General features: G+C 40.8%; 1 protein-coding gene across 4 annotated transcripts; it reads right to left on the bottom strand.

The window, feature by feature from the left end:
- Positions 1-2411: 2411 nt before the first annotated feature.
- LOC125545970 (disease resistance protein RGA2-like) lies at positions 2412-13399 on the bottom strand. Of its 4 annotated transcripts, none has more exons than XM_048710041.1 (7): positions 12611-13399; positions 7716-8876; positions 4107-6846; positions 3579-3708; positions 3237-3477; positions 3022-3105; positions 2412-2938 (listed from the first exon to the last, which is right to left on the bottom strand). In XM_048710041.1, exons 1-4 carry the CDS (start codon positions 12914-12916, stop codon positions 3620-3622), a joined length of 4296 nt encoding a protein of 1431 aa, XP_048565998.1. In that variant the 5' UTR covers positions 12917-13399; the 3' UTR covers positions 2412-2938; positions 3022-3105; positions 3237-3477; positions 3579-3619. The 4 variants fall into 4 exon arrangements, with proteins under 4 accessions (XP_048565998.1, XP_048565996.1, XP_048566000.1 ...); XM_048710039.1 differs by having other exon boundaries at positions 2412-2914; XM_048710043.1 differs by having other exon boundaries at positions 2412-2914; positions 3237-3398.
- Positions 13400-25634: the final 12235 nt, after the last annotated feature.

The following is a 25634-nucleotide window of genomic DNA, read 5'->3' as shown; positions in this document are numbered from 1 at the left end:
GTGTAGACCGGCTGAGACGACGACTCGGTCAACCAAGCCGGTAGCGGGGACGGCGAGGGTAGGAACCGAACCTGGTGGATCGAGACTCCCGCCGGCGCGGTCGATGCAGGGACGGAGCTGACCAGCGGTGGCTGCTGCAGCTGCAGCGGCTGCTGTGGTGTCGCGCCGGGCAGCGGCAGCGGCTGCTGCGGCGGAGCACCGGACGCGGCGGCTGCCACTGCAGCCAGGGCGGGGCCGTGGTGGCAGTGGATGGCAGCTGCAACGGCTGCTGCAGCGGCCCGGCGAGCGCGGCGGAGGCCTGCCACGGCGGCGCGGTGGCGGCAAAGGGCAGCGCAGCCGGGTGCAGCCCGTAGGACCCGGCCAAGAATAGGCGGATCTCCTCGACCGCCAGGGTTAGGACACTCTTGCAAAGGAGCTGGCTGCCTACGTGCATGGAGATATACGATATTGTGCGCCTAGCAGATGTCTCGGATGCTCTGAAGCCTATTTTGGCTAACGATTGTAAGCTGCGTGCTGAGTGCTGACAATATATAGTACCAGTTCTCACCCTAAAAAAAGTGTATCATACTCCCGTGCGACTCATTCCACCATCCATTGTTGCATCCAACGGAGAGCCTGACCTTCGACTTCGACTCCCATCATGACTCAGTCTGACTGCTGGCTTATATCTGACTCACAGCAATTCCGCCTCCCCTATCCAGCAGCAAACTTCTGTCGCCTCCTCCTCCCCGGCGATCTTGTCCTCGCTTTCCTTCCGACTGTCATCCATGTCCTCCAGTACTAATGCACTCCTATGGGCCACTATCCAATATGAAAGTTGCTCTCTAAAGGTACATTTAACATGTTATCCTGGTGAATAAAATGTTTATGTATCAGTCTCTTTAGCAGCATATAAATGGACATGCGGCTAAGCTGATCCCTGAAATGCTGACAATATCATAATTTGCAAGTCTCAGAAATCAGTACTATGTCATGTTTTGCTTGTTTCTCGGCGGCTCTGTGATTGCAGAAACTTGGAAGTAAGTGTACATGTATTCCTGTAGAAGCTCGCAATTTAGTGTACATGTATTACTTAATCAGCTCGTAAGACAGTGTGAAGTATTGTAGGAAAGCATTTCATAATACAGTCCGAAGAAGCACATCCCTTTTTATACACAACCTCGTATGCTTGAATGTGCTTTTACTGGCATGTTGAATTCATGATGGTGTGCACTTTCCCTTTTTATATGGGTGGGCTGGCGGTAGGGCCCTTCAAGTTTCATCATGATTTGCATCTTTTGTTTTGACATGCTGGGATTCGTGAGTATCCATGGACCGAATGTCATATGAAGATGGTGGGTATGGTTCAGAGGAGTGAGTGTTAGCCAGCCATGTGTCAAGGATCAGAGGGACAGAAGGTCGTGGACTGGGATTAGATTATAATGGATTACGTGTTATCCTTGGTTTAGGGAAATTCGATTCTACGCGTGAGAATAGAATCTCAGTTCGCCCTTCTATCCTTACTTCTGGGGGTAGGGATTGAGTCATGACATTGCCATTTGGTGTCCATGTTTCCATGGGATTGCTGTGTATGTAATATGGTGATTTGATGATTGGCTCTTATGTTGAATAGATGTTATGTTTGTTAACAATCAGTTATCTTTCGATTTCTGAGTTGTGTATGTTTCCAATTTCATATGTTGCTGCTGCTTCCATTGTCCTTTTATGTAGCTAGTGATTGCCATCTTCAGTTTTGTTGCCATTTTTTTCAATTATGGCATGAGAATTGAATGTTTCATCCTCAATTAATATGGCATCTTATAGGAAGTCGTTTGTCTATGATGCCAGTGACTCGGAAGCAGCCGACGATACTACGCACTACCAGGAGGGGAGCATCTCCAACTCGGATGAGTAGTCATCAGGGTAATCGTTCGCGCTGAAACCTATTCTCCGATTAAAGACATAAATAGTCTACTGTACATTTATAATGTATGTATCCACTGCTATTTCAGCATGAGCAGAGTACCATGGCCTCTGAACATGGGTATGTAATGTCCGTGGCTTTGCGAATCTTTTGGACAAGCCTGTAAGACATAATGCTGATTCCAGGATGATTCGTAGTACCAGTATTTTCATATCGTTCCAGCTTAGAGAAAGTGTTGGTTTACCAAGGCCATCTTGGCGTATCAATCTTTCGGGCTGACGGAATTTCCCTTCTTCAGTAGGTGAGAGATCTTTGTTTCAGGGTGAGAGATGCGACCTGTTCTTCTTTTACATCATCATCATTCAGGCAGGCGGCCCACATTGCGACCTAATGAATCTAAGCAATAAACAATCATGGTGAATGCAAATTGCAAAATCCGTCAAATGCAGAGAAAGGTAATAGGAAGTGAAGATGTGGCTAGCCCCCTACATTCTGTCTGGAAAGCAGATGATTAAATATGGCAACATCATCTATTAGATATCCAAACACGCCAAGGTAATATCTATCATGTGAGTACACCCACAGAGATTGTGAGAGCACCATGAAAACAAGCGTGTACATCACCAAGACTGACTGCACCCTGTGCATAAACATAGGTCTGATGTCATCTCTAGCTGGCACTCACAAATACAATAGCCATGACGAAATATATCATACTCCCAAGCGACTCATTCCGCCATTCATTATTGCATCCGACGGAGAGTTCTGAACTTTGCCTTTGACTCCTGTCACGACTCAGCCTTAGCCGACCAGACCAACACTTGTGCTGAAACAATCTTCTTCTAGCTCTGAAACTTTCTCCTGCAACGCTCCTTCTTTCCTCATCAACACTTGGCTATTACCATCTTCATTCTTGCTGCCAGCAGAAAGTTAACTTTCATCTCCATGCTCTGCTATTACCATCTTCATTCTTCAACCGCATCCCCTCTCTCCAAAAATGAAGAAAAATTCCTGGCAACGCGGGTACAGTTGAAACTGAAGTTCAGGTAATCAGTTGCTATGCAACTTTCAATCCTAGACTATATAGTGCATTTCTATAGAACTTCTTGCAGACTTACATGTGTAAATTAGCAAAAAATGACTGGATTTTCAGAAATATGTGGGCCTGCTCGTGCCTACTTGTTGTTGTCACTGGATCAGGCCTACGCTCCGATCAATCAACATAAAAAAATAGAAATACCAGAATAAACCACCCATAACAAGCGTGAGTTCCAAAACCGTGGAGCGAATTACTGAATTGGTAGGGCCGGAGGTAGAGGAGCAAATTACTTACATATAAACTGGAGCTCCTGGCGGTGGATCTGGACGCCCACTGGTGTTGCCCCATTACCGTCATTCACTATATGACTGCCTTGTGCCAGTTTCTATGAAAGCCTCTGACTCTGGATGCTATCATTCTATCGCGTGGCATTTGCAGGAAAATACCAGCTTTGTACTGACAAAGGCAACAAGAGGGGAAAGCTTAGCACTCCAGCTAAAGGAAAAGGAACGCTTGGTACTCACACCAGAATCACCTGGAATAACCCGACCATCAGAATCAACCCACACCAGGAAAACTACTGATGAACCACAACCAATCACGACGACAAAAGAAATACAAATTTCTCCTACTAACCTCTGGTTGTTTGTTTCCTTTAGCTCTCCACGTTGCAGCCGTCAGTACCAGAGTTTGTGGAAAACAGAACCCAATTGCTCTGCTAGAGTTCCTCTAGCTCTCCTGTGTGCCAGAAAAGTCGACAGCGGCTCTGCATAAGATCAATTGTTTTCTTGTTACCCATCTGAATCCCTAATTGCCAGAGTTCTGTATCAAACTCGGCCACACAAAGATACAATATTTCAATTCGCTCAAAAATAGAATCAATAGATCACAGTCCTTGCGGACACAATAGAAAGGATCAAACTGGAAATAACTAACTATAAACACATACAACAAGAATTAATGATTTATCTGAATTACAATTTAATTCTACCATTCAGCAAAGCAGAATTCATAAAAGGCAATATATAGAGCATGCAAATGAGATATACACCAAACACAAGTGAAATATCTATGCACCTATAAATTCAATGGTAATCACAAATATTGCAGAACCATGTGCAAATGAATCACAAGTAACTAAGAAAAGTGGAAAGAGATCCGTACCACCATTTACTTTGACAACCGGGATGTGAGAAATCTTCTGGGCGTTCTCTCCTCGGAGCTTCTCAGCCAGATTTGGGCATCCCCAAATGTAGAGTTCCTTCAAGGCGGTAAGGTTCTGTATGCTTTCAGGCAAACATGTGAGGTTGGGGCAGTTGACGATGTTGAATTCTTGTAGGGAAGTGAGTTGTCCCAGCCCTTCAGGTAACACATCTAGGCCGTTGCACTCCTTTATCCAAAGTTCTCTGAGAGAGGTAAGGTTTTCCATGCTTTCAGGCAAACTTGTAAGGTTGGGGCAATCTTTGATAGTTAATTTTTCAAGGGAGATGAGTTGTCCTAGACATCCTGGCAAAATATCTAGGTCTTTGCAATCTCCCAACCATAGTTCTCTGAGAGCAGTAAGATTCTTCATGCTTTCAGGTAAAGATGTCACTAAGGGACAATCTTTGATGTAAAAATGCTCTAGAGAAGTGAGATTCCCCAACCATTCTGGCAGTGTCATCAGGTCCTTCAACGAAGATAAAAGTAGCTTTCGGAGAGACGTTAAGCATTGCATGGCTTCTGGCAACTCCCTCAAGCCGTTGCAGGAAATAACTTCAATTGTCTTAAGGGTGGGGAGATGCCGAAGCCTATCCCACTTGACTGGAGAAAAATTGCAGTTCAATGTTACCAACTCAAAAGGAAGAGCAGAAGACAAAAGCTTCCCAAAACCCCCTTCTGGCAAAACCATGGTGCTGTTATTCAAGCGCCAAAACATACTCCTTGGGGGATATGGTAGGAACTTCAACTTGGGGCAGTGTGTTATTTCCAAACTATGCAAATTAGGGATTAAGAACTCTTCATTGTTTTTACCTGAATGTGTTGTCCACCATTCCGCCAAATTATCCATCGACCTCAACTTTATATATCTTAATTTTGTACAACCTCCACCTCCATAGAATTCCTTGCCAATTTTTCTGATGTTAGGAATATTCTCCATGAATAGATTTCGTAAATTTGGCAGTTGCCCAAATGGAGGAAGATTATCACATGTTCCTAAATTATAAAGGGAGAGGTCGATGAGCAAAGGAAGGTAGGTGGACACGTGAGACATCCAGTTAGGGAAATCCGTGCTCATATACCCCGATAGAAATAAGTGTTCCAGAGTTCGAGGAGGTATGAGCCTCTCCAGCACAGATTTTCCCTCCTCTCCTTGGGCTTCCCAGCTAAGATCTAGCAACTGAAGATCTGATTTATCACGCAGCTTAGCTCTCTCTGCATCTTCTGAATTACTAACATTTTGAAGTTCTGCAACTTCGAGCTCATGGCAAGTCAACTGTGCTAACTCCACAATACTGCTGCATCCTCTATTTTTTATCTGATGTACCTTATGAACTATTCTCTCTGGCAAATTTAGATGTTTTTTAATGTCCTGAGCCTTGTCAAACACATTTGGGTATGTTAACATGGCTACAAATTGAGTGAGTGTAGTCATGTCACGGATGCTATCTGGTAAATCAAGTATATTTGTACCAGAGATGTCCAAGAATTGGAGCATGAGGCCACCTAACCAGGATGGGAGAATTTCAAGCCTCACGCAGTATGACAAATTGAGATGCCTCAACTTAAGCAACTTGCAGAATGAGTCTGGCAGTACTTGCAGCTTGCAACAGCTTGTTAGGTTCAGAGAGTCAAGCTCAAAAAGGTTACCAAAATATTCAGGAAGTTCCATGAGGTCATGGCAATCTGAAAGATCTAAGAATTTCAAATGTATAAGTTTGCAAAAGGATTCGGGCAGCAACGAAACTTTGTAGCAGTCGGAGAGGCTCAAGAACACAAGCTTTTGAAGATTGCCAAAACTGTTTGGTAGGCTTTCTAGCTCATGGCAATTTGATAGGTTCATATGCTCTAAAGACTGAAGTGTAAGATTGTCAGGTAGTTTGGTTATCTTGGAACAACCTGACAAGTTTAGGAATATGAGTTTCAAAAGGGTGCCAAATTTATCAGGGAGTTTTTTAATGGCGTGACACTCAGACATGTCTAGGTGCTGTAAACATATCAGCTCATAGACGGACTCCGGCAACTCTTGGAGCATGGAACACCCCAATAGATTGAGGAAAGAGAGTTTAGAGAGCTTCCCCAGTGATCCAGGGAGCTTATTAAGGCTGAGATTGCCAGATAGGTCCAAATGGCAAAGCTTGTTGAGGCTAGAGATATTATCAGGCAATGTTTCAAGTGAGCATTTGGATAGAATTAAAGTTTGCATGTATTTTAGTGTGTGGAAAGACTTTGGAAGTGACGTAATTGGCAAGGATGTGGCATCAAGGTACCTAAGTAGCTTTGATTTATGAATGGATGATGGCATCAATACGCTGCTTGAAGTGGATTGCCCCTCAACTGAACTTCCACTAAAGTCTAAGTTGCTTGAAGTAGACTGCCTCCCAACTGAATGTCCGCTGAAGTCCAACACACGTATGTACTTGGATTGAGCAAATGCCATTTGGGGAAGTTCCAGTTTTGCTGAATAGCTAAAATGGAGGGATCTAGCCATGGTTGGCAGATCTCTGAAAACTTTGGGTTGATCCTGGTAGTTAACCAGCCGTGCATGTCGGCAGTAACGAGCTCTATTCCAACCCCTTGGTTCAGTGGAATTAGCATCCAAAACAAGGAATTCATTGGAAGCAATTATTGATGCAAGATCATGCACCAAATCATGCATGGTGAGCTTGTGAGAAGTTCTGCCATGCACCGGACCTGGACTAACCTACAAAAGTAAATATTATCAAAATAGTGTAGCAAGCTAAAATATAGAATCCTTTGAAAAGATTAGGTACAATTATAAAGTAATTGATCATTATATATCCAACTACCATGGTTTAAATTATCAAAATACTAACTCCCTTCCGGTTTGTTAGGCTCGTGTAAAAAATAAGAAGCCTCCTATTGTAAGGCTCATTGTCTTTCGGAATAAGCAAATTTAGCTATACCTACATTAAATTCTGTAAAATTTTAGTTTCCAATGTGGAACCAACCAATGCCTGAACGAATGGATGTTGCATAATAAGTAAATGTCATTGTAAGGCTCATTGTGGAGGGTCATGCATGTTGCATTAATATGTTGTCTATCACTTTACTAGGTCCTCCTTGGTTGACGTGATTTATAACATGAGCCTAAAAAATCGGAAGGAGGGAGTAGGCTGTTTGCACTTTTCACATAGTACGGGAAATGGTAGAGCTAAGTAAAAAAAGACACAACAGATATCTCTGCTCCGATCAATATGGTATACCTCGGTCAGATAAAACAATATGGTATAAATAAATAATTTCTTGGTATCTTTTGCCTACCTATTAATTATATTTAGTAGCAAAAAATACTAGCTAAATGGTCCCGCAATCCTGTAGATTCAAATACAATTTCAATGAAGTAGAAGTATTTCAGAACTGTTTGTTGGAAATTAATAATACTAAAACAAAATTCAATCCATTTATATGTATTAAACTAAAGATACTAAATATAAAATGATAATTAATAACCTTGAACCCCATAAGAGGGTACAATTTATCCAAAGCGGGTTCCTACCCATTGGCTGTATATAACTAGTTCGTATGATTGAGAGAGAGTTCAACACTCACCAAGGATGACCTTGAAATATGAAGAAATGACATTCCGAGAAGATAGTTGATACACCTTTCACCATCATCCTCTGTCTGAATGTATCCAAGAGCACTCCATTGCTGGATTAGACGGTATTTCTCCACCACAAAACCCTTGGGGAAGGCCGCCAAATATGTGAAACACATTTTGAATTCAATCTTCATGTAGTTATAGCTAAGCATGAGACACTCTAAAGTCTTGTTTTCTCTCAAACCTAAATCAACCTTGGTGTCTCTTATATCTTCCCAGGCCTTGAGAGTCCTTAACTTAAACATTACTTGCCCAAGAGCATTTGCCACGAGCGGTATTCCCCCACACTTCATTGCAATTTGCCTTCCAATTTCTTGCAAACCACTTTGGTCATCACTAGGTCCAAGTGCCCTTTGCTTCATTAGTTCCCAACAGTCATCGGGTAATAGAACGCCCAAACTGATTTGGTCAGACTCAGGTACTGTGCAAAATTTACCTTCTTTTGCAAGAAAACCAGTGCTTAGTGCTTTCACTACACTTTGGTTTCGGGTAGTTACTACAATCCTGCTACCCTTGCAGCCATATTGTAACATCCGCTTCAATTCTTCCAGTTTATCTCCATCTTCTTCCCAGAGGTCATCCAGAACAATCAAGTATCTTGTAGTAGCAAGTTCTTTTTTCAGATTATCATGTAGAAACTGTAAAGTACAGTTATCAAGGTTGATACTACCATTTATGCTTTTCATGATGGCACTCCCAATTTTGTGTAAATCAAACTGATCAGACACATGAACCCAGACTTGGACGTCAAAGACATTGATGCTCTTATCTGCCAAAACCGATTCAGCCAATGTTGACTTTCCTAGACCAGCAAGCCCAATAATTGGAATGATGGAGATATCCTCATTAGCTTCACTTGTCAATAGTAGGCTGATTATTTTGTCCTTCTCGATGTCCCTCCCCACCATTCCAGTTTTCATGCCTTCATTACTGCTGGCTGCAAATGTTTCCTTGTTTCTGCTCCCTTCTGCCCTTGTCACATGAGGCACAAGATTAAGTTTCTGGCCCTCCATTTCTATTTTGTGTATTTTCTTCCTCACGGTCTTCATACTGTGGGCTATGGTCGACCGTTGGAGGAGCTGATCGCTCCCACAACAGAATAACTTGACCTGTAAAACGAATTAGAGCCAATGTCATTTGCCATTTTCCTTTCATACCGTCAACAAAAAAAATGGATTTGTGCATTATCTCTACGAAGTTGAGAACGAAATGCTCTCAATACTATAGAACTTTATATCGTATATGCTGGCCGTGACTCTGTGCGTGCCCATGCCAGTCCGTCACCCTCATGTTGCAACTGTCTCCCCTCGTCCTACACCAGCACACCCACCGCCGTTCCACATAGTACGGTTCCTAAATAAAGCCGCGATATCGCCGGCCTCGCATCAGCTCTCGAGGAACACGCTCTCCGCCGTGGCACCTCCATTTCGAGACCTCGTGCGACAAGCCATCGCGGTGGATGGCACTACCGATCTCAGTCTCCTTCCCCGGCCAAAGCCGCAGCAGGCAGCAACCGTGCCGGCATGATGATTGGATCTTTTTTAGAAGAGGTCATGGACAATTGGATTTTTTTAGAGCAATCCGCCAATCATGGATGATTTGATTTTTTTTTAGACAATCTCACGAAGCCTTTATTAATTCGTCACAATGTTTACAGGGACGGAAGGAAGATCTCCAGGATGACCCCAGGATTCTGTGTTTTTTTTATTAGGAGAGCATGGGCTGCCTAGACTGGGTTCAGCCCATGATGAAATACTAGCATCACGTAGCTATCTAAAAAAACATAGTTATCTCAACATAAAAAAAAGTCCCATCACGTAGGAGCAGAGCAGGGGTAAACGAAAGTAATCTTCTGCTCGCAAGCTCACTTGAGCTCGCGATGAAAAGTAAAATCCCAAAGAAATGAAAAAGAAAATAACAAAATTCTTTTTTATGAACTTTGACAAATGTTTGAAGTGGTTCCAAAATTTCATCATGAAATGACATTCATTGAAGTCGTGGCAAAAAAAATCAGCACTTCAAAATGCTTAAGTAAATAACACTTTTGAAGCATCAATTTTATTTCCTTTTTGCCACAACTTCCATGAATGTCATTCTTTAAAGAAACTGTGTGACCACTAAAAACATTTGTCAATGTTTGCTCCAGGACAAGGTCGGAATCTTTTGATTTTTTCCAATTTTACTGTTCACTCAAGAGTTTAGAAACTCTGATCTAGGGGTGGGGGGGAGGCAATTTACGCGCACACTCCCTTCCAACATCTTTTGAATTCATTAACTTTTTAGAAAAATTTACTTACATTTTTAAAATTATGAATACTGTCAAAATTCATATTTTTCCCAAATTCATGACCATTTTTAAATTTTCCAAATTCATGATTTTTATTGCAAATTCATAAATATTTTAAAAATTTATAAAATCGTTTTAGATTTGTGAAGAACTGTAAAAATTCTTGAACGTTTTAGTAAATTTTGGAATAAACTTTTACTTTTTTAAAATTAAAAACAGTCGGAAGCTAGCAATAGTATAAACATAAGCAGTATCAGAGGTGAGAAAGAAAAATAAGTGAGGTCTCGTCCGACCGAGTTCCAACATTGGGACTTGGACAACGTTGTTCCAAAATTAAAGTCGTTGAATATGTCTCAAAAAAAATTAAAGTCGTTGAATGGTAGCACCCGACGTCTATTGGTTCGGCCGCCCCTATGTCACGCCTTCAGCGAGAGTGGTAGGAACCCTCGCTAAAGGGGAGACCAAGTTGGGCCGGCCCAGGAGCGCGGGAGGCAGCAGCCTCTTGTTTTATGTTTTTTACGTTTTCTGTTTTGTTTGTTGCTTCATTATTTAAATTTTGTTTATACTTTAAAATACTCTAAATATATCTTAGAAAAAAACACTATAATTTCAAAAAATACAAAGCATTTAAAAAATGTTAAATTTATATAAAAAAGGTTTATCACACCTACAAAAATGAATAAAAAATGTTTATAAAATATTTATCTTGTATTAAAAATTGTTAATCAAAGCATTTGATTTTTTACCAAGTACTTGAATTTTTTTATAAAGAATTCGAAATATGTTAAATGTAGAAAAAAGGTTGACCATGTATTAAAAAAGTACTGAATTTTTTTTATCATGTATATAAACAATTAATGAATCCTTTAAAAACATGTTGAATAAGTAATTGAAAAACGGTGATCAAGCATTTGAAAAATGTTAAATGTGTATAGAAAAAATGTTGCCATGTATTAAAAAATGATGAAAGTTTTTATCATGTATATAAACATGTTAATCAACCATTTGAAAAAATGTGGAATAAGTATTTGAAAAATGGTGACCAAGCATTTGAAAAATGCTAAATGTGTATAGATAAAATGTTGACCATGTATTAAAAAAAGATGAGTTTTTCTATCATGTATATAAACATCTTAATCAAGAATTTGAAAAAAAATGAATAAGTGTTTGAAAAATTGTGTTTAGGAAATTAAAAAAATGTTAAATATGTATAAAAAAATGTTTTGACCATGTAGTAAGAAAATGAATATTTTTTTATCATGTATATAAAAATGTTAAACAAGCATTTAAAAAAGTTGAACAATTATTTGTAAAATGTTGATCAAGCATTTGAAAAATGTTAAATGTGTATAGTAAAAATGTTGACCATGTGTTAAAAAAATATTAATATTGCATTTAGAAAAATGTTAATCAAGCATATGAAAAATGTTTAAAATATGTATAAAAATGTTGACATGTATTTAGAAAATGTTAAATTTGTATTGGAAAAATGTTAAAAGTATGGTAGAAATTTGTGGTTGACATATACAAAAAATGTAGAAACGAAAAACAAAAGAAACAAAGATAGCCAAAAAATGAAAACCGAACAAGAAAAAAGTAAACCAAAAGAAAAAAGGAAGCGAAAAATAAACCAAAGAAACACATGAAAAAAGATATATAAAATGGCGAAGAAAATGAAAAACCAAGAAATAAAGCAAAGAAAAAGAACGCAATGAAGGAAATCATTGAAAACTTTTCAATTGGAATGCAATGAAGTAACATGAAACTAGCGATAGCTTACTGGCTAGAAGCGGAATGAAATAACAAGGAGACCGAGGGATCAAATCCCACACCCTCCCTTTCTTCCTTTGATCTATTTCGCATAACACGAGATATAGCGCTCGCGGCTTGGTTCAGCTAATGCAACTTTTTTGTTTTTGAATTGAGGAGCTCTAAACGAGTACATCTAGGCGGGAAAATAAGAACGTATTTTATAAAAATTAAAAGAAGTTCAAGCTTTCAGTTTTGAAAATATAAAATATGTTTATGACATGTGCAAAAATCGCAAAGCTAATGAATTCCTCTTTTACAACAATTTACATGAAAAGCTCCTACACAATCTCTAAATGTAAAAAACATCGCAAAGCTAATGAATGAGTTGTGTTACAAAATCATTAGTTAGAATGAGTTACATTCCATCTGAGCCATCCCAAACCTTCAATTGAATTTCATATTTCCTCATCAAGTAGAAGTGGATAGAGATTAAACTTTCTTAATCACTGATATACTTGTTGCCTCTTGTCTATATACATATTCAACAAGTTATTAGCTATGCACACTGTCAGAAATTTCGAAACAATGGTCCATATAGATTTGTAAATATATTCCGCTTGTAACTCCAGGTTTTTTACCTTATTATTCTTCTAGTATTTCAACAATATTATCAAATAAGAAAGTATATATATTTCTGAATGCCAAGATACACAAATAAAAGGCACAGAATCATCTCGAAATTGTAGAATGAGATATACTCCAAAGGCAACCTCGAGAAACAAAAAATACTAGTAGGTGGAGTACCTTTGACTGGGTTTTCTCGACGAGTGCGGTAGCGTCCAAGTCGTCCAGCACGTCCTCGACGTCGTAGGCGACGTCCTTGAACTTGGCCAACCATCGCCCAACGGCTTTTCCTTCTGTGTCTCCTCGGCGCATCTTCTGATCGGCATCAAGCAGCACGGCCTGGAGGTCCTCCATCTTCTCCCTCAGGCCGTCAACATCATCCTTGAACCCCCACAGCAGAGCGATCTCGTCTTTCACGAGCTCGCCCAGCTTGCTAGCAACTTGATTCCCCACCGCACTCGCAATCATCCCCGCGACCTCCACCATGGCGTCGCAGCGGCAGTGGCGAGCTCTTGCTCTCTTGCACAAGAAGGATGTGTTTGCGACAGCTAGTGAAGCTGAGAGGTAGAGAGCGCCTTATGACTCCCTGCGTATATGAAGAATCAAGTTATGCTAATGATAGTATTATCTTTCCTTTGTTTTAGACTAGCTCGAGTCTCCTTCATTTGTGGCAACATAATGTCAACTCTTTGGGACCCAACCAGCAGCTAGCCGGCACCACCGCTTCACCCTTCCATAGGTGACAGATCTAGATGTGACACCAGTACGCCACAACAAGTACAGTAGTAAGCAACTACTCCAACTTGCCGATGATGATCGTTTTTATCACACTGGCAGCACCTATCTGACAAGCTCTCGAATCCAACTCAATTTCTTCATGTGCTTTTATTATCTTTGTAATAAAAAGGTTAATTTAAGGAAGAAAAAAAACACTTACTCGTTGCTAGCTATTACCTTTAGATGGCATGGCTAGGAAGACGAAAGAGCCGAACGGCTAATTCTGCCTATGGCATGCCAGGCATACACTCTGTGGACGGTCGGTCAGTCATGTGCAACCAAATTTCTTGTCAGTTTTCACACATGCAAGCCATGAGTTGCCAATCTGTCATCACGCATAGCCATGTGAGGCCCATGTTCCTCTCGTTAGTTGAATCTGATCTATTCACTGGAGTGAAAGCTACATAACGTCAACTCTTCGAACAAGCCCTGTCAGAAGAACTATTAATTTGAACAAGCAGCTGCTCACCTCACCTTCCTTCCATCGGTTCCCAATTTGTCCCCCCCGCCAATCGATGGATGCATCATCGTTTTCTATTACGTTGTCAGGATTAAATGGATATTAGTAATCACGCGACTCGTTCTGCTAGCTAATGAAATTACTCCCAGCTGCAGAGTACATTAATGGCCAATTGTGGAGCAAATTATCGTAACCAAAATTGCAACCAAGTTGCAGAATAAACGATGGATCATAGTCTCTACCATTATTTACAACATTTTGCCAGAATACCGACTAAGGTGCAGAACATACAGCCTGGCACACAAACCATGCCTTCTGCCATAAAACCAGATGACCGGTTCAACATGACATCATCGAAAAGTCAACCAAATGCGTCAAGGTAATAGCTACCTAATTAACATGTATGTTCGCAGATAATTCAGTGTGACACATATCCAGGCATAAGACTTTGCCTCCATATGTACAATAATGCAGTTTTTAGAATCTCATTTCCAAATTACAGAAGACTACATTTAAAGTACTAACCTTCCAAGTCTCCAATTGAATGTAAGAAAATAAGACCTGCTTCCATGGGTTATAGTATTTGAAATTCCTGCCAGTCCTTCTGGCTTACCACTGGGTGACTAGATGAGTGCTAATTAATCAGGGGCCAGTTCGGTATATGTCTACCAATTTTGCGTATTCAGGAAATAACACTGTGGATCTATAAAAACCTACAAACTATAATGTCACTACCTGTAATTGGATACTTTGATAAATGCATATATATGGTATGGCATTGGCATTTATCGAATTACACAGTGACATTTTCTTAGTTTGTTTTCTACAGTAAGATTTTCAATGACGCGAATAAGTTGGAGTGGCATATATAGTCTAGTTGAGAAGTTGCATATATATGCTGGTTGTGTGTATCATAAGCATGCAAATTAAGGAGTAGCGGAGAAGAGAACTGACAAAGTTTTATCGGTTTCAACTTATTATTAAACCTGAACTAACCCACACACCAAGTTAACGGAGCTATGTTGCAATTTTGTCTTTTCTAAACTGTTTCGGAGTGCAAAATGAAGCCCCAACCCAGCCCAAATTCTGTTTCAGGGTGCAAAATGAAGCCCGAGCCCGGCCTGAGAGGCAAGCTCTACCCGGCCAGATCTGGTTTTTTTGGGGGCCGAGCTGCCCATGATCAGGTTTACGGCCAAGTCTCCAAGTTCAGTATATACAAGTTTAAGATTTCTCTCCATGTGGCCAATAATGGAGTTTAAAATCGATTCCACACTGTAGAACACTTCAATTAAAGTAACGCCCCGTCCAAATCTCCCAACTGAAATGTTTGCTAACGCTATGACTTGCTAGCTTCCATATTGCCAGTCTGAAATTTCTGTCTGTCCCAGTCTTACTTACCACTAGGTGACTAGGACGCATGCTAATTGATAAGATTGAATGCTAACCAGTCAAGAAATCTGTGATAAAACATGGTTTACAGCAACAACAGAAAACTAAGGCATGGCATCAATAATCACCATGCCATTATTTTTAAGAAGACAAATACATAAAACTGACAAAGTAAAGACGCAGAAAAATGACTGCAAACAGGTTGGTATCTCTTAAATCTAGTGTGATTTGGGAGAAGTGGCCTAATTTAGCAGCTAATTAATCTAGTGGGAGAACTGGAGAGGCATGAGCAAGAAGCAGGCCTAGGGTTTACCTTGCACGGCGGATCTGGTGGAGGAGTTGGCCGGCGGCAGCGGCACACGGACTACACCTAGAGAACGGAGGGGGTGGAGCTAACAGAGCCGGCAGTTAACAAGATGGAGTGGGGCGTTTAAGCCGGCCGAGGAGCAAAGGAGGGGAGGCTGGCCGGCAGGGTCGAACGAGCGCGGCGGCCGGCGGTGATTGGCCATGTAGATACACGGGATGCATCGACCACCCAACACACAGTAAACCAAATTACCCTTTCTCCTTAAGGAAGACCCAAACGACATTTCATTATATCTGAAAAACAGTATGTTTTTCTTTGCCTGCTAATAATTGTCTTATTGTGTCATAAGATCAGTACAAACCACGTACATGCCAACTTGACAAAACTGAACAAATAGCATAGCGTCAGCCTTTGCAAAAAAAACAACAATCGAGAAATAAAATTACAAATAAGAGCGAAGAAACCTCTGAACATGACACCAACGCCTGTCACCTACCTTTGGCGTCATCACAATAGTCACCAAAAGAAAAAATGACGGATCATCTTCACACCCCGAGCTCGGCGCGGCTCCATCGCTAATATGCAGCTTTGCAGACCTCCAAGGTGGTTTGCCGAACCCGAGTTTGACGTGGCTCCATCGTTGATATGCAGCTTTGCGGACCTCGAGGCAAAACCAGTACCATTTGACGAATCAGACCGAGGCAACACCCCGGACACGCCATCGAACTCCAGATCTGGCACCCCATCGTATTAAGACATCGGAGAAGGAAACGATACCTACCATCTACATACCACGAACCCAGCACACGATCCACCATCTTCGAGATACCATCGGTGCAGACCACAATCTGCATCCGCTCCTGGACTACCTCCAATACTCCGCGCCGGCGCTGGAGCATATGTCGTCGCAACGACGGAGCCGGAGGACACAGGTTCACCATAAGGATGTCGCCGCCGCCACACCACCCTTGCTTGAATAGATTGCATTGCAAATCCATCCCCAACCATAAGACCAGTCGCCTCACCGGAGTAGGATATGAAAAAAAATTATTGAGCGCCCCATGGCTACCGCTAAAGCCAAGACGATGAACATCCTAAAAACTAAGCTACTTTAGCTAAAACTATCTACACACGTGGATCCGGCGACCTCCTCCCTCACCACCAACGACCGAGGTCGTCGGCGGATGGAAGCTGCCGAAGGACAGCGATGGAGGAACTCCCTAGCGGCGCAGGAAAGATTGCCTCTTTCTTCGATATGGAAAAAAAGAACGATACACGCTGAGGATATCTGAAAAATAGTACGTTATTACAAACTCCTGGCATGAGCTGTATATACAAAGGAATAGACAGAGAAAATATATGAAGTAATACACAAAATAAATACTCTCTTTGTATCAAAATATAAGAGTATCAAATAAACGACTTATATTTTGATACGGAAGGAGTATATCATAATCCCCAAATATAAAAATGGCCTAAGACCACAAAAATATTAAGGTGAACATGGCTCCATGCGCACTCACATGAATAGTAGTTTTGAAATAAATAGTCGGATAATTCAGAAAAATAAAATAAAAATGGTGTATCAACTTGATCGACCATTCTACTCTCACGTGTGTAGTTTAGAGAAGTACTAGTAAGTTTGCACGTGCAACGCACGTCTCTACCAATACACATAATTTTTTTGTGAGTGAAAACATTAAGTTTGTATTACGAAAATTCTGAAAAAAAATAGAATAAGGCATGACCATAAAAAAAATCGACATATATAAATGTTGTACATGATTCAAAAACATAACATCAGATGAACATGGGTATAATGAATAATCATGCACACAAGGCATGTCTCAGCTGATGTATACATTAAATAAAAAACACAATAGACCTTACAAATTTTATGTTCAAATTTTCTGGTAAAAGAACCAAGCAAAAACTGAAGTGATGCAATACGACCGAAGGAAATCAGATATATCTTTTGTCTAATATAGTATGGACGTGTCTAGGGCACATCTAGATGTGCTCTAGTTATTGCATATCTAAGTGTGTAAATCAAGCATAAAGTGGAAAAAAGAAAAAAGAAAAAAAATATTCACACGAATCTCAACGTAAGATCAATGACATAGAACTTCATCTAGATGTGCTTTAGCAAAACTGATATAGTATATGCTTAAGAAATTCTCGCACAAAATAGGATTTTTTTTTAAAAGATTGGTCTCTATAAACTTTGGAAAGTATATCAAATACAAGCATAAATGGAATACAAATGACCCCTTCGTCTCTAAAGAAAAGGAGGAAAGCATAGTCATGGACAATATATAGACAAGACTTGTGCCCGTCCGGTGAGCACAAAATTCATCGTAGTCAACTCCATACTCTTAAAACAAATCTAGAAGGATGGAAACAATATACCAACTCACACACAATATAAGCTTAGCGCTTACTTCATCTGCCTGTTCTTGGCTTCTTGTGCGTCTCTTTGTCTTGGTTGTCGAGAGGTCCACATTCAATGTTGGCCAGCCCAGAGTGTTGTATGAATGGACATTGTAGGGTTATTTGGTCGTTTTGCTGAACTGAACCCTGGGAGTGATGTCAGGATGTGTACCAATACTTAGTAATCATGCACGTCTCTCACAAACATTAAAAAACTAAGTAGTACAAAAAAAATAAAAACCACATTTTTCATAGCGCAGTTCATCCAAAAATATTCTTGAACTACAACATGTATCTGGAAATATTCTTGAAACAAATGAACATAATTATGAAATGGTTTGTTTATATTTTTCTGGAGAGTACACAAATCTGTACTATAATTTTATAGGAGAGAACAAAAGTTACAGGAGCACCCCAAAGGGGGACGACATCAACGCTCCACCACCAACACATATTACAACAGACTACTCACATGATCTAGCCATCCTCTTCCCTCCCGCAATTAGGTCAAAAAGAATGAGAACACAGGGCATTGCCTCGTTGACTTGAAGCTTAGCATTGTTGAACGCCCTAGCATTGCGTTGCTTCCATAGGATCTAGCACACAAGCATCACAAGAGAATCAAAGCCACATCATTTAGCATTGGGAATGAACTGGCGAGATCTCCCGACCAATCCTGAAGATTATCGGTGACAGAAGGAGCAGGGGCATCATCAAGATGAGTCGATCAAAGACAGCGATGCCATACCTATCGAGCATATACGCACTGTTTCGGGATGAGATCAACAATATCCTCTTTCTACTCAGAGAAAACAGGGTGAAATATGGTCCTGTGGCTCTCTTCTGACCTGACGATCCGATGTCCATACTCGATGTTGCCAGGCCAATGAAATGAAAATCTTGCAGTTCAATGGCACCCAGCTATTCCAAAGTGCCTTAGCACCAGCAAAGCAAAGAACTCCTTCCGAAAGAAGAATGTATTGGTTTGTGTATATAACACTTCAAATTCTGCACCCTGACCTTCCAGCACAGCTAACGCAAACTTGATGAATTCAAAACTCAATAATGCACTCTATCGGTCTCTGTAGCACAACAAATTCAAAGAAACCATGCTTGAGACTTGCAGAAAACATTTCATCATTGGTACCTAAAAAATAATTAATTCATGTTAGTTCTGCCATAGAGAAAAGAATGGTCAATTTGTTCAGAGAAACATGTTATAAAGGAAAAAAAATATTAATTAGCAAAGTTGTAGCTTGCAGACTGTCCCGTCTGTCATAACTAATGTACTAAGTTCGATAACAATGTTGGATGGAGCAAGAGTATGGCTGTTGAAGTCATCCTTGAAATTATTTGACCTTGGAGAGACGTGTAGTAGCATTTCAAGAGCATATGTACTCCACTTACAGTTTATATGGAGGACAAAAATATCTAGTGTCTTGCCAATGTTCATTCCTTCCTGCCCATGGTCTCAGTTACCTGTTTAGAAGGTATATTACGTTTATACAGTATTATGCAAGTAAATACATTGGTAATACATGAAACTGGATCTCCTGAATTCAGGTGCTACCTCTGAAAGCAAGAATTTGACAGCCATTATGAGGTTAGTGCATGAAAAGGTTCCCAATATGTTAGGTCCATTTGAACTATCGGTATAGGGATCTTGTGATAAAATAGCTTGACATGTATTTTCATCAAGCTATAAGAGCAAAACATATGCATGGATGATAATGAACAGAGACATGCATGACCAAACCTGACTCTAGATAGCAGATATTAAAAATCATGTGAAAAAATGAAGGCCTTGGATGTTTAATCACAATAATTAATTGATTATTAGCATCAGATTATGACACCATTCACTCACCTCTAGAAGGACGGAGAAGGTAGATAAACTACATCAGTATTTTGGTGTGCCTTTGAAGCAGCTTCAATTCTGCAAAAGATATGCCATGATAGCAATCTGCTACCATACTAATCTCCCGTCGGAGAAAAGAACTGCATTCCTGTTCAATCAAACAAGGGGACACAATTTTTTTTAAATAGAAACACAGTACAAGCTCACTGACTGCTCCTAGTAGTCCATATTCTAGATGTTACAAGCACGAACTCCACCTTATCTGACAAAAAAACACCACCCAACATCTGTTAATCAGATGAATCAATAAGCTCGCAAATAATAGAGAAAAAAGTGTATATGGTACATGGCACACCCACCTAAATAACAGCTTACAATAATTACAAATTTAAATCAGGTAACCAAAGCACCAAGTGTAGGAAGATAGGCTATTGTTTTGGTAGTGGAAAAAAAGTTAACATATCATGACTTGGTTAATCAGGAAAACGTGTTTAGTCTGAGATATACATAATCTCACCCTCGGTAACCTTTTCCCAAATATGAGTTCTAATATCACATTATCCTTTCCATCGAATGAATTCAAAACAATAGTGGCGTATGAGGATTCTAACAACGGATTGACCCAACTGTAACAAATAAAAGGGGTTCGTGTAAGAAAAAAAATGTTAAATACTGCAATCCGATGGGGGTGAAGAGAACATATAAGCGATAATTAAGATATTTCTCACTTTTGGTATGGGGTTCTTGTGAAGTAAGATGAATCTAGGCCCATGTTATACATTGATTCATAAATAGGCCTACAAATACAAGAGGATAAGTGAAACAAAACTTTCATGCCCATGAGTTACACCTTTCCAGCTCTTTTTTTGGAATGTATCCTTCTACTGATTAACAACGTGGCCATGGAATTAACCACCAAAAGGAAGTAGAACAGGAATCCTACCTGTGCTGCTGGCCACACGAGCTATCCATCACCGAGTAATCCTAAATCTACCATCGCGTGGTCGGCCCTTTGGCGGAGTCCAGTGACGGGCGGGTGGGCAGAATGCTGCGCCGGAAGGTCGGCGAAGGAGGCGCGGATAGCGAGGATCTAGTCGTGGAACTCGCCGAGGAGCGCGGTGGCATCGGCACGCGTGGTGGCGGAAATGACCCCTCGTGCTTGATCAGGATGTGCGACGCCCGCATCGTCTCATCCCCTGCCGCTGCCGACGCCATCTCTCCCTTCCTCCACCGCTCTCTCTCTTCCTCTGCCACTCGCCGCTCCAGTCGCTTCGGGTGGTTGGCTCCGTTTGCTCGTGCCATGGGGAAGTAGAGGAGGAGCGGCAGGCGGCGGCAGCGATCCACGCTCGCATCTTCCTACAGGATTGGGGGCAGCAGAGGAGGAGCGACAAAGCTGTGTGGGCACTGGGCAGAGAGAAAATTAGGGGATGATAATCCCGCTAATTGAGGAGGAATGGATGTGCGTGGGCGAAGGAATCTGCTGGCGCAGAGATAATTACGGGATGCTAATCCCACTAATTGAGGACGAAGGGGTGTGCGTGGGCGGAGGAGTCTTGCTGGCAGAACATTTAATCTGGATCGTCTATTTACTTGTCAGATCTTTGATATAATACAGACTGTTAGATGCGATTTAGTTAGATTGATCGAACGTCTCTGGTAATCCTGTGCACAGTTTTCGGTGTGTCTATAGAAGAATTCAAGTTTGCTCTTTTAATAGTAGTAGAGATTAGCATCCATGATACTCTTAGTGAATAAAATACAATTGGGACCTTATTATTCATGAAACAATGTATTTTAGTATTGGTACTATTATTCATTTATCTTCAGATAACCACGGATGTCATTTCTTCGAGAAACTTCATACGCAAGTATATTGATTAACTATATATGTTACATTTTTTTTGGCAGATTGTTTAGAGTATTCCTTTCTGATTTTACTGTTCTAATGTGTGCTCGTGGAACCATATTTCAAAATTTCAAGTCCTCCAAGACCATATATAAAATAAAAGCCCCCCTTACAACAAAAGTTCCTTTCTAACCCCAGGTGCAAATGCATTTGGCTGAATAGTAAATTTCAAAAAAAATAGAAATAAAATCCAAAAAAATTCTAGGCGACCATTCTTGAGTGTTCTTCGTACGCATAAATTTTTGTGAAGAGATCACATTGATGAGGCTTTGGGTAAGAAAAGAAAACACGCATCTCAAAATGCTTTCAATAATAATCTCACCGAGCGCTGCCACCCCGCCCTGATTCGTTGTGAGACACGCTCAATAATAATAATCACGCATCTTCTTCTTCTTTTTTTACAAGTATCTCCTCCTTTATTCATTGATCAAAACAGTAGCATCGCTTAAAAGAAAGGGAATAACGGCACTAGGGGCAGTATCCATCCAACAACTAGGGGGAGAAATTTTAGGGGTCTTATGATACCTCGGGAAAAATAATCCTAAATTACTACCCCTCGCGAAACTTCACGGTGATTCCTTAGTTTCCTTCGTACATTTACATCGTCGCCTCGCCAGGCTTGCAGATAGGCCTAGGGCATATACTCAGACGCAACATCTCGATCGCTTCACTCTGCCTATCAATCAACCTCCTGCCTAGCTGACACTCTGAATGCAATACAGGACAGGAAACATCAAAACTCCAACTGGATCGGGCAACCATCCATTTGTTGCATCCGGCAGAGCAAGCCCGATCTTCGCCTTCACTTGTACTCTGTCACGACTCACGACTCGACGTGCTACTGCTGTCATGACTGACAAGATTGGCACTTGTACTCTGCTGCCTTCCCTTCCACCTGAGAACCAATCTCAGAGAAATGTACGCCGGGACTGCACCAAAGCGTCGTGTGTGGGGGAGAGCAAGTTGGTCAATTCCCATCTGAAAGTGGGCAGAGAATGTTCCTTATTGCTGATAGAGTTGTGTCGAATATAGTGTACAAGGTAGGTTACAGTTGGACTTGTAGTTGTATTGTGTTTAGATAAGATATGGAGATTAATAACCTCGTTGGAGATTCAATTCATGTATCATCAGCACTTGATGCGAGTGTGTCACGGTTTCAGTTGCTCGATTTGCATTATGAACCAATGTTAGAGAAGGTGGTTTCTATACCGGCAGGTACATTTTTTTAGCAGTTTAGCCCTGCAACAAACCTGCTGTTCCAAGGCACGCTGAAGCTCCTGCATCCAGCTCGGTCCGTTGTTCCGCATCAGCGCGCTGAGCTGGCAAGGACATCGTCCTGTGAGCGGAACTGTCGTGTTAGTTTTATATAGTTGCAGGAGGAGACTAGACAATATTCAGGATACGGTTCGATATTACCCAGGACAACGCAAACAAAAAGTTATTTTAGTTAACACAGCTCAGCAAATAAGATGCTTCGCCTCTTGTTATCTTCTGTAGGTTCACCTGCGTCGCAGTAATCCATTTATCTCATGGCCGCTTGTAAATAATCTCTGATGAGTTCACTGCGAAAATGAGCCTCCCCCTGAACCAGGCTATGTTCTATGTATGTTTCTTAAGCGTGTTCTGGGCGGCTCCCAGCACTGACCTTGTAACTCCAAACTACTATGTTTCTCTACCTTCCTAATATATAGGCAGATCACTGCCAGATCCTCAAGAAAAAAAAAAACTCCCATCTTGCTTCAGAGTCCATGTTCTGATCAACCTTCTGAACATGGATGCTTTAGAGCATTTTAGTAATGATTTTTTTGCCAAAATTAATAAAATGTCTCTATTTCAGAGTCCATGTTCTGATCAACCTTCTGAACATGGATGCTTTTGCCATCTTAGCTCCGAGACTTTCTTCTGCAAGGCACTTTGGATCAACTACAGCCAGCTAAAAATTAACTTGACTCCTTTGAGGTACTGAACATTGCTGCCCAAAATGGGAAAAAAAATCCCAGTGTTTTGTAGTTCGATCAATCAGTTGTTACCAACCCTTTCATCCTGGATTCATAACGCATCTCTTCTACTTTCTGCAAACTTACATGTGAAAATTAACAAATACAATTGGACTCACCAACAGAGTAGCGCCACCGTCGGCTCCAACTCCGTCACTGATACAGATTTGCTTTTCCCAGAAGGTCGCACCAAATAAGGGAGTGCACTAGCTTATACTGAAAAAGGAAAAGGATTTATTTTTAGGGAAAATATTAACATATAAAGTTCAATATTTCCAGAATACACCAGCATCAGGCTTTTATCACACCAGCAAAACCACTGACAGACTGAACACATTATATGTTTCTCCTTCTAACCTCTTGCAGGTTTTTGCTTTAGCTCCCTGTGTGGCATGGGATCACCTCCACCTAATTTAGTAATTTCCTCTCATTGCACCTCTAGAAGGCGACGCTCCGGCGTCTCCACTCTCCAGAAGTCAAACTCTAGGTTCTCCATAAATCGACCCCTGTTCTGTAAAAAAAAAAATGTTTCTTGTCACCCTTCTGGTCAATGGTCCAAACTGCCAGAGGTTTGCGGCAAACTCGGCTCAGAAACTATACAATCAAGAAATCGCTGCCTTTGTGCAGAAAAAGTATTTATAAGCGACTAGTATTAAACACATTGATGAAGGGTACACTGATCCACATTATACAGAGAAGAGGTGTAATGATATATTTGAAACAAAGGGGAGTGAAAAGTGAAATACCAGCCAATCCTCTGGGTAGTACTGTGTAAGACACTGCAAAAACATGTGCAATTGAAGCTATAAGTAAATAGGAGGAACACATGGCTTTAGGGAGTTCCATTTTTCGAAGTGGGAGGATTGACACCCGCTTCAGTACACCCCCCCTCACAAAACGTATAAAGGGCAATATAGACTTTTGACAATCGTACTTTCGTATATACGATGGCTCGTCTACGAAATACGTCAACTTAAAAGGCAAGCGTCGAACTCGAGACCTCCGTCAATCAGATGTACCACGGTACCAACCGATCGACTTAGCAGTTGAGACAAATTACGGTATGACTGCGCTATTAGTACCTTCGTCTGGGTGGCCGCTGGATTAACATTTCGTCCGATCTGACACGATGGTTAGGCGCTGAATTTTTCCCGTCCTAAATCAGTGCTTCTAGTAATCACTCCCACGTATATAGCATCTCCTCCCGCTAATCTCTCCATGGATAATTAATTTTGTGCTTCTGGTAACAAACTAGTAACTGGTTCCCATAAATTACGCTAATTGTTTTGGTTAGTTGTGATTGCTTCCAACAAACAAACACAAAAAATAATGCTTCCCAAAAATTACATATTTGCTTCCGAGGTTTTTTCACGGGACAGATTTGCTTCCGATAAATAAACAAATAAAGAAAATCAATTGCTTCCGGATGTTCTTTCTTACCAACGCAAACGCCATGGAAACATTTTTTTTCCGACAGAAGCACATGGAATGGAAACATATTATTCAGAAAAATCTGCTTTCAAAATAAAGGTACTCCAAAAATTCGTTCCAGATGTATATATTCTCAACTAAAAAAACAAGTGTATATATTCTCGATTGAAACTAGGATGTCTATACTGAAACATTGGGTTGTAGACAACATGTAATTCCTTGAAGCAGCAGGCAGTAATGGTGGAAGCATACATGATTAGTGTGTAAGAGATTCATTATTTGGGTGCATAGGAAGCCTAATGTGTTGTTGTTTGAAGCATGATTAGTGTCTAACCGGAACTTTGTTGAACACTTGAACTGTGTAGGAAGCATAAATGTTTCGTGAAAACCTACACCTCTTGGTTATTGTGTAACCGAAGCTTCATTCTTTTGGGCAGGAAGAAAAATAGAGACATGTGCCATAAAAAATTAGTTAGATGGTGTAGCATACATGCGCGACCAACAAATACATCTGCTTCAAACAAAATGAGCATATGCTCCCTATGATGTTGAATTTTTTTTCAATGGCCAACTTTCTAATTGATGTATGCTTCCATCAATACTTTACTTATAAATGACATCATAATTTTCTTCCAAAGAAAAAAATATC

This window comes from Triticum urartu, chromosome 3, assembly GCF_003073215.2.
Source record: "Triticum urartu cultivar G1812 chromosome 3, Tu2.1, whole genome shotgun sequence".
Lineage (NCBI taxonomy): Eukaryota > Viridiplantae > Streptophyta > Magnoliopsida > Poales > Poaceae > Triticum > Triticum urartu.
Note: the sequence above shows the minus strand (reverse complement) of the source record. Positions and strands in the feature narration are given on the sequence as shown.